The sequence below is a fragment of the Setaria viridis genome, chromosome 7, assembly GCF_005286985.2.
Source record: "Setaria viridis chromosome 7, Setaria_viridis_v4.0, whole genome shotgun sequence".
NCBI classification, from domain to species: Eukaryota; Viridiplantae; Streptophyta; class Magnoliopsida; order Poales; family Poaceae; genus Setaria; species Setaria viridis.
The window spans coordinates 23,638,954-23,650,771 of record NC_048269.2 but is presented as its reverse complement, the minus strand read 5'-3'; the positions used below and the strand labels follow the sequence as shown (position 1 = coordinate 23,650,771).

General features: G+C 47.9%; 3 protein-coding genes across 6 annotated transcripts; 1 reads left to right on the top strand and 2 right to left on the bottom strand.

Moving 5' to 3' along the window:
- Positions 1 to 290: 290 nt before the first annotated feature.
- LOC117863499 (uncharacterized) lies at positions 291 to 5,035 on the bottom strand. Of its 2 annotated transcripts, XR_004642240.2 has the most exons (3): positions 4,573 to 5,035; positions 2,889 to 3,679; positions 291 to 2,822 (listed from the first exon to the last, which is right to left on the bottom strand). XR_004642240.2 is itself a non-coding variant. In XM_034747225.2 (2 exons), exons 1-2 carry the CDS (start codon positions 4,889 to 4,891, stop codon positions 2,964 to 2,966), a joined length of 1,035 nt encoding a protein of 344 aa, XP_034603116.1. In that variant the 5' UTR covers positions 4,892 to 5,035; the 3' UTR covers positions 291 to 2,963. The 2 variants fall into 2 exon arrangements, 1 of the variants encoding a protein (XP_034603116.1); XM_034747225.2 differs by having other exon boundaries at positions 291 to 3,679.
- Positions 5,036 to 5,046: 11 nt separating this feature from the next.
- LOC117863501 (2-phytyl-1,4-beta-naphthoquinone methyltransferase, chloroplastic) lies at positions 5,047 to 7,259 on the top strand. Of its 3 annotated transcripts, none has more exons than XR_004642241.2 (8): positions 5,047 to 5,211; positions 5,332 to 5,396; positions 5,495 to 5,585; positions 5,689 to 5,777; positions 5,904 to 6,048; positions 6,133 to 6,194; positions 6,409 to 6,508; positions 6,980 to 7,259. XR_004642241.2 is itself a non-coding variant. In XM_034747226.2 (8 exons), exons 1-8 carry the CDS (start codon positions 5,047 to 5,049, stop codon positions 7,078 to 7,080), a joined length of 807 nt encoding a protein of 268 aa, XP_034603117.1. In that variant the 3' UTR covers positions 7,081 to 7,259. The 3 variants fall into 3 exon arrangements, 2 of the variants coding, with proteins under 2 accessions (XP_034603117.1, XP_034603118.1); XM_034747226.2 differs by having other exon boundaries at positions 5,904 to 6,037; XM_034747227.2 differs by lacking the exon at positions 6,980 to 7,259 and having other exon boundaries at positions 6,409 to 6,509.
- A 580-nt stretch (positions 7,260 to 7,839) lies between these two features.
- LOC117863498 (GDSL esterase/lipase LTL1) lies at positions 7,840 to 11,168 on the bottom strand. The gene is made up of 4 exons (XM_034747224.2): positions 10,529 to 11,168; positions 10,179 to 10,421; positions 8,355 to 8,607; positions 7,840 to 8,255 (listed from the first exon to the last, which is right to left on the bottom strand). Exons 1-4 carry the CDS (start codon positions 10,889 to 10,891, stop codon positions 8,023 to 8,025), a joined length of 1,092 nt encoding a protein of 363 aa, XP_034603115.1. The 5' UTR covers positions 10,892 to 11,168; the 3' UTR covers positions 7,840 to 8,022.
- Between the last annotated feature and the right edge of the window lie 650 nt (positions 11,169 to 11,818).

The following is an 11,818-nucleotide window of genomic DNA, read 5'->3' as shown; positions in this document are numbered from 1 at the left end:
AGAAGATATTCTCCCTTGGTAGTAATGTATGTATAACTTTACAATTTACAAGCAAAAGCAATAACAACATGTGCTAAAATAATTTGAAACAACATAATAACAAAATACAAATAAAAAGTAGGAATGTCTAGTTGCAGCACAGACCGATATACCATCAACATATCTGAACAAGAAGAATCAAAACAAAACATGCTCATTTTCCACTCCCAGCATAAACAAATATGTTGGAAAACAAGAGAAAAATAAGCTGTAGGCAGCCAGCAGTGAGGGGATTCAAAGACATGCAAAGATAACTATGAGCAACAAAGTATTGCCATATCATTCATTCATAGTAACATGTTTCTGGAGTACACATGAGACAAACATTGGCTCCGTAATGTATATACGGATCCATCACATACACGAATACTTAAGATTATTTGGCTTCCGCCGGACACAATTAGAGATAATAAAAGAAAAACAGGAGGACTCCATAATCCAGATGGAGTTCGCCATTGCCGTCTTGTGACTTGCCGGTTTATGCGTACCTTAGCTGACCACCAGGGAGATCAGGAAAGGCACCACAAAACTGAATGCATCTTGAGGAGGAGCTCAACTTTCACCCTCCATCCTCATTCTGCTTTACTCTCAAGAACCATGTAGATGCTCAAGCCATGCATCATCCATGGTCTATGGGGGATGTGAACAAGGGGAAGGGGAGAGGGCTACTTTATATACCCTGGTGAGGTTGATGATGTCTGCAGGTGATTGTCCAGCTAAATATATTGCAAGAACTGAGAATCTGCATGGTGACATTTTATATTGGCCAGCGCAGCATGTTTTAGTGGAGAAAGGACAATAAAAGTTAAACCAAAGTTCACTGTTTTGAGTGCTCGTTTGCTGGAACTCACACCAGTGCTGTTCTTGCCTCAGCACATGTCAATTCTAACTACATTCCTTCTCCAGATAAATTCCCATTCCACTTGCAAACCTAATGTTATCCAGAAGTATTTTACTCAAGAGAACAATGCATAACCTAACATATAATAAGCTGGACGTCTGCAAACAATAACGATGTAGTGCAATCCACCTCCAGTTCTGAGGGCATATTAGTACAACTATTGAATACCTCTTTTACAACGTATAAAATGTACCTTATCATCTCTGCCATTTGATTTTTATTCATTGTTTCATTGGTTTTTGTACTTTCAGTTTTCCCAAATAGCAGGTAGTAACAAGTTTTCAGTTATGTACATGTAAGTCCCTCACTAACCTGGTACTTAAGTGTCATTAAGTAAAAACTTATCAACAAATGATATTCAACAAGTGATATAGAACTAAATCTACTGACAAACAATAGGGGGGAAATGTTGCCTTTACAAAAGTTAAAAGAGCACTTTCCGCCTTTAGAGCTACTACTTTTAACAACGTAGAGCTAGAGCAATGTGGCCTTCCTGGTCAGCCACTAGCTCATGCTTATCCAAAGCATTGCACTTCCTAATTTTGAAGTGTAAAGTAGAATGGCCCTCCATCTACTTAAATCAGCTCCTGATACGAAGCTATTAAAGTTGACAACATCTCGGTTTCATGTAAGTAACACTCTTGAGTCTCAACTAAACATCCTTAAATATACAGAAATAAATTCAAAAGACCGTCTACATGTAGTTAGTGGATGACTGTTTCCACTAGGACTGAGAGGAAATCACTACCACCTATTGTGGCGTGCCACCAAAGTGGAATTTAATTGCTGAGCACAAGTGGACCACTAACAGGATTTCTGAACTATGGCTCCTTTTAGTAGATGGCTGAGGTTTGAAGATAGTGAGTAACCTCTCAGAAATGCACTCAATGAGTGAAAAGGACCAACGTTCCAAGTCCCTGCCACTAGCGACTGGTTACCTTACCACTAGTAACTGAATATGAACATTGTTGATTTCAAAACCATCCAATGTAGGCACGAGACACCAAAGTCCATATTTAACTCAAGTTGCCAGTCTCAGTCAAATGCAGTTGAAGAAAAAAGAAAGTTGAAAAATCAAGGAAAACATTATAAAGCTTGACTGAAGGTCAGTTAAACATATCCACTGCACTTCCAGCTAAGAGAGCTAATCATACCAGCAAAACTTATGCAGCTAGTGCAAGTTTTTTTTAGGCTTGCTATCTATTCAATACACTGAATGACAGAAGTGAATAGATTCATAGCTTAAATTTAGTTCTAAATTTGTAATATTAGAAATCTACATCTGATGTGGTGCAATCTCCTATTTTGTAGGTGATGTTTCATGTTTGTGCAAAAACTGGTAAACTGGTTCGTTTTTGCTGGTACAGAATGTTCAAGATAATTCATTTTTTTTCAAACCACAGCTGTTGCTAATTTTCTTTCATTTCAAATACTATTTTCGGAAATGATAAGTAGATTCAGAGCTGCAAGGAATGGCCGTGTCTACAGATAACAAGAAAAGAAAAAACTAAGCTACTAAGGTGATCCACATCACAAGTTTGAAAAACTTGTACCATACAGAGAGAGCATTCATGATGTTACATTGGTTGCCAACCATAAAAACTGTGTCTGTTTTACTGACAAGCATTTAGAGACTGCCATTTCTGTTCTCTTGAGCATGAATACACTTGTTGTAATGCAATGAGCATTTCACTTCTTAGTCGTAAGCAGGATAAAAAACACAGATGTAACTGAGCCCGTTGGACCAGAGTCCAGTCAAGTACCTTTCTCCGATATCTAGACCAACACAAACCAAAATTGAAGATAGTTTACCATCGATTAGCATCAAGACTTCAAGGTTTTGCAGTGAGGAAGCTGGCAATCGATGCTAATATCAATGAGCCTAGTTGAAAAAACACATAATGTAAGCTCATGACTACAATAAGCAAGCATAAGTTCAAAGAGCTACCTGAATGAAATTATATTGGTTCATTCAGGAAATAGCTTCATGGTGTAGTTGAATTGAGCACAATGAAGCTTTTACTTAAAGCTCAGATAGGTTCTCTGGTTGCCACACACGGAGAAGGCGGTCATAAAATGAACAAGTAGCAACAACTGAAGAATTTCCATTCTGCTCTGCTTCTTCACTTTTCTGCCAATCCGCACCGTATGCTAAGGACTCATGCTTGCAATATGTTTCCATTACCGTAGCATCTCCAGAACCTACTTTAACAATGGCAAACCCATTGTGCATGCATGCAGCCAATACAACATCTGCAATACTAGGATGATACTTCATCCTCCAGACACCACCTCCTAGATTTATCGATTTCTCGTTAACAGGTTTTGCCATCAATCTCATGTCCCAAACTCTGAGAAATTCATCATAACTTCCAGTAAGTAGCATGTTCCCGTCAAATGGATTCTGAGCAAAACAACAGACACCCATATTATGAGACTTTTTATTTTGAAAAACAATGTTCGATGGGCTTTCTCTCAAGTCCCAGCAACTGAAACAGCAGTCGTCCGATCCACTGTACAGTAAATGTGGCCTTGTACGATCAAAATAACATGTCCAGACTTCGAATTGATGTGCCGCCCACTGTTCTGATATCTCTAATCGGTCCTCTCTCACAGACACCACAGACAGTGAGCCATCTGATAATCCAACAGACAGAGACTCAGCAGTTTGGTTCCAGTCCACATATAAGCACATTGAAGAAGAAATATCTTCAGCACACACATCCGTGAAGGCAATGCCTGTGTATTTTGGTTACAGAAAGCACTTGAGTTAGCCCTGAAGATGTGCAATAATCATGTTGGACTACAGCAACAACATCAAAGCCTTTCACGTTGGACTGCAGATATGAGTATATGACAAATGTTAAGTGTTTAAACTCTTGGTATGCATGAATTATCCCGAGCCCACATCTTGTCAATGACCAATATAAAGACCAATTCTGTTTTCAAGTACACATAAAGACAAGGTCTGATCCAGCAAGAAATTATTTTAGGTGCTAAGCTGTGCAAGAGCCCGATATTTGCTTTTATCATTGATCATCTAGAAGTTACCCTTTTTTTTTACTCCCTCGGTTCCAAATTATTAGTTTCTTTAGCTTTGTCCTAAGTCAAACTTGTCTAACTTTGACCAAGTTTATAGAAAAAAGTACTAACATCTATATAACTCCGAATTAGTTTCATCTAAATCCCACGAATATTGATAGTGTATTTGCTTCATATCGAAGAAATTAACATATTTTTCTATAAACTTGGTTAAAGTTAGAGAGGTTTGACTTCTGACAAAACTAAAGTGATTAATAATTTGGAACAGAGGAAGTATGAAGCAATGAAAAACAACCTACAACAGCATAGAGGTAAAACAACTTGTTCTGCATCTAGATAAATCTTTGGTACTGCTTTCAAGCCAAACTATAATCCAAGAGTTATCTTCAAATGAACATTGCATATGCATCAACCATCCGCAAGCTGCAAGCATCAATCATCCGTCTACCAAGTGAACATACTGAGAAACCTAAGCAGTTCAGGTTGCCTTTAGCTTTGAGCTGTCAATGTTATAGCTTATGACCCAACTTTGACGGCACAACATTTGTGCTATGGTAAAAAAGATAAATGCAGGGATAAACAGTAGTAACCTGTATCCGAGCCGTCCTCCTGCTCCAGGCGCCGGAGCGCGAGGCGGCCGTGGGCGTCGGCCTGCGCGAGCAGCGGAGACACGGGGCTCCACTTCATATCGAACACGCCGGCGGTATCTACAGTATGCAGCAGCCGGAGCCGCTGGGACTCGTCCTCCGCGCCGGCGTCGACGGAGAAGAGGGAGATGGTGCCTGCGCGGTCCTGCTCCTGCTCCTGCAGCGTGTAGGTGGCGGCGGCGAGCACGTGGCGGAACGGGCGGTGCGGGCAGAACTCCACCGCATCGGCGTTCCCGCCGAGGTAGCACGAGCCCAAATCCATCCCCAAATCTGTCGTCGTCTTCAGCGGGCGGCGGCGGCGGCAGAAAAAGAGTGCCGGAAATCGTTTCACAACTTCCGCGGCAGGGGCAAATTTGTCCAAACCTTTTCCATATCCTAATCACGGTTCGGGAGCGAGCGAAGTAGCGAACGGATACGATGGGCACCGTGACCGCGTCGATTTCCATATCCGCCGCCGCGGCGGTGATGTCCCGCCCAGCCGGCCGCCGACGACGGCGCGGCCCCGCCGTCTTTCGCTGCTCGTCCTCTACGGCCGGCGAGCGGCAAGCCCTCTTCAGCCGAATCGCCCCCGTCTACGACCACGTCCGTACCTATCGCTCTCCCCCCATCCCCTCCCTTCGCTGCTCCTATACGAAATTAGTGCTGCAGATAGCAATGCCAGGTTGAGTTGCTGACGACGGCACGTTCCGTTGTTCCTTGTAGCTGAACGACGTGCTCAGCCTGGGGCAGCACCGGACGTGGAAGCGCATCTGCGTATCTTGGTCGAGGTACAGCGCTAGTGGTAGTTGCAGTGGATAAGCAATGTGAATCAAAGTGACCCTGCTATACCATTGGTTGATGCAAAAGTTTGCTCTTCTGGGGTTAGGGCGAAGATGGGGGATCGGGTTCTTGATCTCTGCTGCGGGAGCGGGGATTTGGCGTTCCTGCTGTCTCAGAAGGTCGGCTTAGATGGAGAGGTTGGTGTTGGATTCACTGTTAGCGTTCGTACTTCAGAAGTTCAGATTGGCCAACCCTTTTCTTTTCCCCGCTGAAAGGCTCATTTGCACCGAACTGACACAGGTGATGGCTGTCGATTTCTCGAGGCAGCAACTGCAAACTGCTGCTGACCGTCAGGAGCAACGCTGGAAACTGTGCTACAAGAATATCAAGTAAGCATCCTCAATGTGAGGGTTTGCAGATTGAAAAACATGTTCCAGTTGAATGTTCTTTGTGCTTGGCTAACATATGTGCTATGGCGATATACACATGCCTGCATCTGACTTTGGCACTTGCAGATGGATAGAGGGCGATGCACTTGATTTGCCGTTCACAGACTGCTACTTTGATGCTGTCACGATTGGCTATGGATTGCGCAATGTGGTTGACAAATCCAGAGCAATGCAAGAAATATTTAGGGTCCTGAAACTAGGTTCGATACAGGTTCCAATTTTGTTCCACTTCTCATGTGTTAGCATTTAGCAATCCAGATGAATTTTGACAGCTTGTTTTTTTACTGGGCCACAGGATCAAGAGCGTCTATTCTTGATTTTAACAAGAGCTCATCACTTTTCACGGCATCATTACAGGTAAAATGTCAGCACGTCTTGTGTACTTTAATTGAAGTGGCACTGCCTTAAATATGGTGTACTGATGAATGTGGCCTGTTCAATTTCCCTGGCACCGGCAAAGATCAGATCATGATCATTAAATGACATTGTAGCAAAATCAGAACATATATCTACTGGCTAAATTGAGACCATATGGCTACTGAAATTGGTGTTTTCGTTTTCTCTTGGACAGAGTTGGGCGATTGACAACGTTGTGGTTCCTTTAGCTAGTGGCTATGGACTCACTGAAGAATACAAGTACTTGAAAAGCTCCATATCACAGTATCTGACAGGTTTGTGTTTTTATTTCCTTCTCTGAGAACACATCCATGAAAGAGCATGATTGTCATTCTGATGGTAGACACTGAGGGGCTGTTTGGTTGCCAGCCACAGCACGCCACAACTATAGTACCCATGCCACAGTACACTACGCCTCGCTACAATCAACAGCATTTGCTACTGCAGGCTGTGGCGCCTCGAAAGCCCGCCACAGGCTGTGGCGAGGGCGTGCGTGGCGTGGCCAGCTGTGGCTGGCCACCAAACACGCCCTGAGAGATATCTCACTATTCTCACACTTGGACTGATGGCGTACGAATACAACATAGCACCATCTTTCTCCCCTTTTCACACTGGACCACAGCACTTATTTTTCACAAAAGGTTGCATTTTCTGTCCGGAACAATGGAAGTGGTTGGTACCATTTTGTCAGTGACCCTATACTCACTACGAAATTACATCTAGCTTGTGTTTGCTCTTCTTTGTAGGAGAAGAGTTGGAGAAATTAGCCAAAGAAGCCGGATTCTCTGTAGCCAAGCACTATGAGCTTGGTGGAGGGCTCATGGGGAACCTAGTGGCCACTCGATGAGTACAATATAGCAAGGAAACTCGATTTGCACGAGTCATCTGCATTATCTTAGCTGGTGCAGTGGTACCTATATCTATCCAGATATCATTTTTTGCCTATCTCAAATGAAGTCGTGGACAAACATTGATTCCAGAGGGACCTGAATGGCTGAATATCATTGTCTGCTGTTTGAACCCGCACCTCTGTAGTGCAGCAACGGTTTGACCACAATCAGATGGATGAGACGCGTGCGGGCACTGAGCATTGCTGGCATGCTGTTCTGTTCTGCAGCGTGGGAGCGATCTTACTGGAATTCAAGTCTCAGGACGCATTGTTCTGTATGAGAGCATGTGAGAATTTCTGGTCCTCACGATTGCATCCCACTTTGCCTTGAAGAGATGGGATGCTGCTCTCTGCATGCACTCGGTGCCCATTACGGTTTACGACGGATGAGATCTGTACTGGTGGATTTCCAGCCGTGGTCGTCTCTTCATAGCTCCTACCTACTTCGCTGCCATGGTACAAATGTGTAATTGTGCCGAACGAACGAACCACCCAAATATACAATCGCAATGAATTCTCAGTTCCACTAGTGTGCAACAAATTCTTGAATTAATCGATGGGGCTAGTGACAACTTAATCTCGTAATTGACGAAGTTTTTCTAGCTACCCCTGCCTGCCAAACATAATCTGGAACAACATAGGTAAAAATTAAAATCCATTCTAGGCTCAACTTTCACCATTGATTTCACTTCACCTTAATAACCACACCCAAAAAAAGAACGAACGAACACCAAAACCTCTAGCTATCCACCAGCTTCATGAACATACAGCAAGCAAATCTCTTCGTGCAAATCAATAACGAGCATATACTAGTATCGCTAAACGTAGTAGTGGCTATTCGTGTGTCGTAGCAGCTGCTGGTGCAGGGGGGCATCGGTCGTCGACGCCAGGCGGCTTGGCCTAGTCCCTGTTGTCCATGGCGAGGATGGTGCTGATGTTCATGGGGCTGATGTGGTCGGTGGAGCCGTGCATGAACTGGCCGACGATGATCCGGTTGGCGCGCTCCGTGGGGTGGAACGCGTCCCAGTAGGCGTACACGTCCCGGTTGGGGCACACGTTGGACGCCGGCGTGCACAGCCCGATCCCGTTGTACGGGCCCTGCCCGCAGCACGCCACCTTGGACGTCACGAACCCTGCAGGCACGACGATGCAAGGTCACAGCTCACTCTTACATGCCGATCACACCTCAATTCAGAATTCACGCCCATTCTCTGAACGCTACTGCTACTTACCGTAGTCCTGGGGGTTGAACATGAAGTCGAAGCTGACCCGGTTGGTGTTGGCGGAGATGAAGACGTCGCGGCCGATCTCGGCGTTGAGCTCGCCCAGCATCTGCGCCAGCTGCGGGTTGAAGAGGTCGGCCGCCTCCGTGAGTTCCCGCGCGCACTCGCCGTCGATGCTGTGCATGGCCAGCTCCGCCGGCACGCACCCGATCATCCCCGTGCCCGTCACCACCACGCGCCGGGCCCCGAGCTCGTACAGCCGCTGCACACAGCACACAGAGGGAACGCACGGTCCCGGCCGCCTTGTCAGCACACCACATCTTGCAGTGGCACAGTTGCCTACTACGTACTACAGGCGAGTTGGTCCCTCGGCTTGAGTGGAACAGGTTCTACTGCTCCAGCCGAGTAGTGGTGTATACGACCACTCGTGCTAGCCACGAGCCCCGCGACGACTGTCGATGCATGTGGCGGGAGTAACTATTGCCCAACCACCAGCCGGGCCGGGTACACCAGTAAATGTGATGCTTTGATGCATGACTGAGTGTTTCACGTTAATGACAGCCTACACCGTCCGATTTTACAGCGGGGATCAGGCCAGTGTTGTGCTTCAATGCGAGCTCGGTACGTGGCGTGGCTACTACTCCGACCGCCAGTGTGCAGCCTGCGGCAGCGTGTGGACATGTGGTGGTAGGTGGGTGTGACTTGTGACTTGTGAGGGCCGCCGACACATCACACCGTAAAAACTTCGCTGCTCCGGTCCCTTGGAAGCTCTGGCCGGCCGGGGAGGGATCGATTCTTTTTGTACAGCGAGCTACGAGTAGGCCGGTAGTAAAATCGCCGTCGTTCAACTTCAAGGCGTATTGTCAATCTGTCATTGGATGAGTCACCATAAATGTGACGGAATGATAGATCTGCGGTGTGTGGGCTCCTTTGGGCCATTTCAATGCGATGCGTGTGGGCTGAAATTTGAAGGACCCTGTACCCTTTTTGGGGTGCTATTTGTGGCCGGCCTGTGGGGCGTTTCGTGTTGCCGGTTAAGAAGAGAAGAAAGACTTAAGCTTGTACAACCAGAGTACAAGACCATTACATGCAGATACACCGCCAGCAGAATGGGTTTGGACTTTGGACCTCTACACTACGACATCCTACAGAAGATTGGCTTGTAATCTAGGCGTAAGGGGAGAACTGATTTATCCCATTGTGCCCAACTGTTAATCCTCCATTAACTCCTAGCCTGTACGTTCTTCCTATTTCTGCAGTACTACTACTCTGTATGAAAAGCTTCATAAGAACACAGTAGTTGTTTGTTCTGGTGAACAACATTTCGGATGAGTACCTTACCGACAATGGTGGCTGCAAATGCGAGTTGGATTGCAAGGTTTGGAACTTGCTTCCTAGGGAACATATCAGACTGCCACCCAAACTGTCTAGCAGTACTTCGGCATGGAGCAACTACAGGCCATGTCAGTCAGTTACTCGTAGCACGCAGAACATACTGCCCAAAATTACACTCCGCCGAGAAGTGATCACCTGCTACTGTTGGTGTCCCCTTCCCGGAATCCAACGCCAACAGTCAGCTGGGTACCGACCCCATACTTCCGTTAGTTTAAGCCAGTTTGCAGCATTTCCTACTTTCATTTTTTTTGTTGGCAACAGAGGCATAATAATCTGCTTCGACTATTTTTTTTTCTACTGGAAACCTTTAGCTAGCGTGTTTAATTGTTTGATTTTGCTCCTAGCAGATTATCTTCGAGTAGTGTAATTTTGAGTCTATTTTTTGTTCGTTGGAAGAGTAATTATTGAAAATTTGAAGAAGGTTTTGAAGGAACTGACCACGAGGATTTTCCTGTACTCGGAGATGAGGTAGGGGACGTAGTCCTGGATGGCGAACTGGCGAGAGCGGACGGAGAAGGGCACCAGGTAGTAGTTGTTGACGAAGTCGTTGCCGCCGAGCGTGATGAGCACGAGCGCGTTGTTCACGACCTGCGCCGCCGCGTCCACGCCGACGAACGCGGCCAGCTTCTGCTGGTACTCCTGGAAGTTCTCCAGCTGCTGCCCGATCCTGATGATGTTCACCTGCAGCAGGCGATGCATAGGCATAATGTGGGTAAGTGCGAAGAGTGAAGTGAGATCCAAGAACTTGCAGTAGTAGAGCTCGAGAAGAGAGAATTGATGTTTCTTACGAATTGTATGCCGGTGTCGTTGAGGATGCCGACGCCGGCGGAGGCGAAGTTGGCGCCGACGAGCAGCCTGTCGCCGCGGAGGTCCGGGCTGAGGTACGGCAGCGCGGGCTCGGAGCCGAGGTGCTCGCTGATGATGTCCGGGATGTTGAGCCCGTTGGAGAACCTCCCCGTGGGCATGTGCGTCGGGAAGTCGATCCCGTAGGGCGGCGCGTCGGCGCGCGCCGTCGTCATGAGATAGTTGTTGTTGCCATTGTCGACGAGGGAGTCCCCGAACACGAAGAAGGCCCGCGGCGCCGCAGACGCGGTCCCGAGGAGCGCCGCCGCCACGGCGGCGAGGAGGAAGGTCACGGGCAGAGCGTCCATCGCGTGCTCGGGAACTCACTTCACTCGCACTGAGAGTGAGAGAGACGCGGGGGAGTGAGTGTGACGGAGGGTGGGATCGAATTGATGGAGGAGAGAGGCCAAGTGGCGGGGGGGCGTGGCGCACGGGGACGGAAAGGTGGCGTGGCGGTGTCCCTCTTATAGACGGGGAGAGAGGCCAGCCGGCCGCGGCCGCAGGGCACCTCAATGGCGCGCTGCCGAGTTAAAGACGGGGGCCAGTTGCCAGTTGGGTTAGCAGCTAGCTAGCGTCGCAGTCTCTCGCTGTCTCGCTCGCAGGTGCGCGGTGGTTGGCAGCTAAATGCGGCGCCGGCGCTACGCTTTGGAGGCGCGCGCGGTGGCGGCCGTGCCCGTGATATGGCTGATTGGGCTGCCTCGGATCATGTGCGGCCGCGCAGCAGCGCTGGTCTGCAGACTGCAGGAGATGATGGAAGGCGCGCTGGCGGCGGCAGAGGAGGGTCGCTGAGGCATCAAAGCCGGCGCCAGGAATGGGAACCCCCCATTTCCGGATGCGGGTGGGCTTTGCAGGGGTTTCTGAATTCGGACGCAGGGTCCCGGGGTGTCAAGTGTCAACGTCGGAGTCTGATGGCGCCAAGACCTCGGTCCGTGGAGGAAACGGTGAGTTTATGGACTTGTGGTCTTGGAGGATTTGTGCCATGGATAGACGTTCGTGTGAGGAAATCGGTGCTCCAGTGCAGGGAGGACGCCCGTAAGCATGGCGTAATTGCGTTACAGAAAGCCGGGCAGTGTAGGAAGCACGAGGGCATGGGCAGCTCGGTACGTGATTCCGATGAGAGGACGACGAGTAGTAGCACGATGCAAAGCCGTGATTAACACCGGAGTTAATGGCCATTTAACCTCGAGCTGAGCAAGGGTAAGGTACCGGATTTTGAACCGCGCGGTGAGGATCGA

What these genes read in the sequence shown, in the direction of transcription:
- LOC117863499 (XM_034747225.2), bottom strand. Translation starts at nt 4,891, where the DNA reads ATGGATTTGGGCTCGTGCTACCTCGGCGGGAACGCCGATGCGGTGGAG. An exon ending in GGAGGACGGCTCGGATACAG is followed by an intron (nt 3,680 to 4,572) that starts GTTACTACTGTT and finishes CAAAATACACAG; the next exon opens with GCATTGCCTTCACGGATGTG.
- LOC117863501 (XM_034747226.2), top strand. Translation starts at nt 5,047, where the DNA reads ATGGGCACCGTGACCGCGTCGATTTCCATATCCGCCGCCGCGGCGGTG. An exon ending in TCGCCCCCGTCTACGACCAC is followed by an intron (nt 5,212 to 5,331) that starts GTCCGTACCTAT and finishes TGTTCCTTGTAG; the next exon opens with CTGAACGACGTGCTCAGCCT. An exon ending in AGGTCGGCTTAGATGGAGAG is followed by an intron (nt 5,586 to 5,688) that starts GTTGGTGTTGGA and finishes GAACTGACACAG; the next exon opens with GTGATGGCTGTCGATTTCTC.
- LOC117863498 (XM_034747224.2), bottom strand. Translation starts at nt 10,891, where the DNA reads ATGGACGCTCTGCCCGTGACCTTCCTCCTCGCCGCCGTGGCGGCGGCG. An exon ending in ACGACACCGGCATACAATTC is followed by an intron (nt 10,422 to 10,528) that starts GTAAGAAACATC and finishes CGCCTGCTGCAG; the next exon opens with GTGAACATCATCAGGATCGG. An exon ending in AGTACAGGAAAATCCTCGTG is followed by an intron (nt 8,608 to 10,178) that starts GTCAGTTCCTTC and finishes TGCTGTGTGCAG; the next exon opens with CGGCTGTACGAGCTCGGGGC.